Source organism: Lathyrus oleraceus, chromosome 3, assembly GCF_024323335.1.
Source record: "Lathyrus oleraceus cultivar Zhongwan6 chromosome 3, CAAS_Psat_ZW6_1.0, whole genome shotgun sequence".
In the NCBI taxonomy this organism is placed as follows: domain Eukaryota; kingdom Viridiplantae; phylum Streptophyta; class Magnoliopsida; order Fabales; family Fabaceae; genus Lathyrus; species Lathyrus oleraceus.
The window spans coordinates 464,843,237-464,846,198 of record NC_066581.1 but is presented as its reverse complement, the minus strand read 5'-3'; the positions used below and the strand labels follow the sequence as shown (position 1 = coordinate 464,846,198).

The window sequence follows — 2,962 nt, the reverse complement described above, 5'->3', positions numbered from 1 at the left end:
CAAACCCAATGAAAAGGGGTAAGGAGGATGCCAAGGTGTGGTCTCAATGCTTATGCTTGTGATGGGAATGCATGAGGGATCTTAGGGTCAAAATTGGGGTCTTACACCTCCATGACAATTGAAGCGAGAAAAATTTGAAACAAAGAAAGAGATAAATGGAACTCCCTTCTATGTCTTGAGGTCGTTGTCCATGAAAATTCTTTTCCAAATATGGTTTTGGCGATTTCTGTTATGATTTTGTTCAATGCCAATTCAGTTTTGTATTATACTGTCAAGAGTGAATTGATTCCAGTCTACCTTGTGTGTTTATGCAGTTCTGGCAGTTACGACACTTTGGCGTGTTTCGTGCTGGATGGGAGCTTGGAAGCTAAATGATGACTTGTTGTTATGTGTTAATTTGGTTGTGGTTTACTGAATGTTAGCTTGCCATGACTGTCAAAGTAGGGATGATCAAATGCTGCTTTGGCTGATATTTTCTCACATGGATTATACTTGGGCATTTTCGAGAGAAAGTCCACTACTTCAGGTGACAAAGAGGGTACAACTCTTGTCAAGTTCTGAGGCTCCCACCTTGGCTACACATGCCAGTCATGCAAAGAGCCAACTCACAGCCCTTGTTGCTTTGTTGGATTCCTCATGAGGTTGAACATGTTAAGAAGCTGCTGACGTTTGCGAAATGATTGTCGGCTGGTTGTTAGGTTTTTCGCGCTTGGCCGCATTTGTGGCGGTACCTTTAGATGGTTTCACTCTATCATCAGTATTCTGGCTTGAAAGCATTAAACCATGAGTCGCACTGAGTTTGTTGATTGGAATGGATGACACCGTCAGTTTGCATAGGTATGCCGCTTTGGTCTGTAGCTGCTACTTGATTAGGTTTCGGCATACTCATCTCGAAAACCTCAGAATCAAGCAACTGATTAGGAATGATGAATCGAGATTGAAATCAATCGAAAGCATAATTAGAATTAATGGAAGTGATAGTCATTGATGGAGATTGAGATGAACAAAAATTGAAGAAACGATAATGGAGTTGAATGCCAGGTATTTTGGTGTCGATGGCGAGTGAGGAGATTGATTTTCCTGAGATTTTTTCAGTTTTCTGCCTCATGAATTGGCATTGACGTAGAATGAATCAGATTCCATTTTTCTACTGTGGTTATTGCAGGTCTTTCTATCCTGTATGCAGCTCGCCGGTGTTTGGCGTTGATGGTTTAATTTTTTATCCTCATAGAACCTCGGTGTTCCCTAGCAACATCTGCATCCGCAGCTTTGAGAAAGGGCTATATCCACTGTCCTACGACATATCATGCAGCTTATGACTAGAGAAGTGCAAGTGAAAATTCGAGCATGATATGTCGGAACAAAAGCGTAGCTTCAAAAGCACCGCCCTGAAACGAAGGCAAGATTCCTTGACGAAACTCCTATGAAGTCTCTGACGGCAACAACAGGTCCATGTACGTCAACTTCTTCAGCATCACAACCTACTGCAATGCCATCGCTTGTTTTAAGTGGTGTTTTTGGAACATCAGACATATAGGCCCCTGACACAGTCGACGAAGTTGCATCCGGCACATCACAGGAAAATTCATGATTAGGTGGTTTAGCAATGCCATAAAAATGGAAGCGGAAATTATATTATTCCGTTACGTTCTTTTCAGTGTTAATTGAAATTAAACATTTTTGAATTATGCATTTTGGAGTGGACTGTTATGTGTTTAGTAGTTTGACCCCTCTTATCCACTTGCAAGCTTCGGGCATGTTTCAGTACTGCAGTTTTACATGTGTGCTGTAACTGACCAGTTTTTTCTCAAGCAACTTTCTTCTCTTGTTGGTGCCGTATATCACTGATCGGTTCTTTCTCACAAATTCTGGAAATGACAACATGTAGGACTGTAGTGATTCTAACATGAACATGATGATTTCCACAGATGATAATCTTGATGTAGTTCAAAAACCGTAATCATATTTGTGGAATCCAACCAATTCATTTATCCGTTCTATGTAAATGTGAGAAAGGAGACAAATCTATTGTAACTTCTGTTTTTCATTAGAATACGTTTTGGTCTTTATACAGACTCATAGACTTTAGCTATTCTAGGAAACATGAAATATTATAAATACTATTAATTTTTGGCCACTGTCTTTTGACCTTCCAAAACTCTCCATTAACTTATTAATAAAAGCCCATTAACTATGACATTTAAAGTTTATTCAACAAAACTCCTCTGTAAACTTAAATGTTTCTTCTATTCATCATGCCTATCAACTTCTTGCCTCTGTCGAAGATTTCCTTTGATAGTGGTTTTGTGAAAATATCTGCTGCTTGGTCCTTACTTGCTACATGCTTAAATTCGACATTTCCTTCCTTCACGTGTTCTCGAATGAAGTGGAAGTGAACGTCAATGTGTTTGCTCCTTTCATGGTTTACTGGATTTTTTGCTAACTCAATTACTGACCTGTTGTCAACGTGTATTATTGTAGCATCTTTCTGTTCTAGCTCCATTTTACTCATCAATCTTCTGAGCCATATTGCATGACAAACGCACCAGGATGCTGCTACATATTCTGCTTCACATGTCGAAAGTGTTACTATTGGCTGCTTTTTAGAAAGCCAAGTGAATGCAGTATTTACCATGAAAAACACATATCCAAAATTACTTTTTCGATCGTCTATGTCTCCGCACCAATCACTGTCAGAGTAACCAACCAACTTGTATTTGTCTGAATTCGAGTAAAACATCCCAAGTGACATTGTTCCTTGGATGTACCTCAGAATTCGCTTCAATGCTTTCCAATGTGTGTAAACTGGCTCCTCCATGAATCGACTTACAATGCCTACACTTAATGAGATATCTGGTCTTGTACATGTGAGATAGCGAAGACTTCCTACCAAACTTCGATATTTTCCTGCTTCGACACGTTCTCCTCCATCAAATTTCGACAGTTTTGTTCCTGGTTCCAT

At 39.5% G+C, this 2,962-nt stretch overlaps 1 protein-coding gene and 1 long non-coding RNA gene across 2 annotated transcripts; one reads left to right on the top strand and one right to left on the bottom strand.

Moving 5' to 3' along the window:
* The first annotated feature begins 295 nt into the window (after positions 1 to 295).
* LOC127129388 (uncharacterized) lies at positions 296 to 1,721 on the top strand. The gene is made up of 2 exons (XR_007806327.1): positions 296 to 1,041; positions 1,166 to 1,721. It is a non-coding gene; the product is annotated as an uncharacterized LOC127129388 (long non-coding RNA).
* Positions 1,722 to 2,233: 512 nt separating this feature from the next.
* Positions 2,234 to 2,962, bottom strand: LOC127131671 (secreted RxLR effector protein 161-like). Its single transcript, XM_051060585.1, has one exon. It carries the CDS (start codon positions 2,960 to 2,962, stop codon positions 2,234 to 2,236), a length of 729 nt encoding a protein of 242 aa, XP_050916542.1.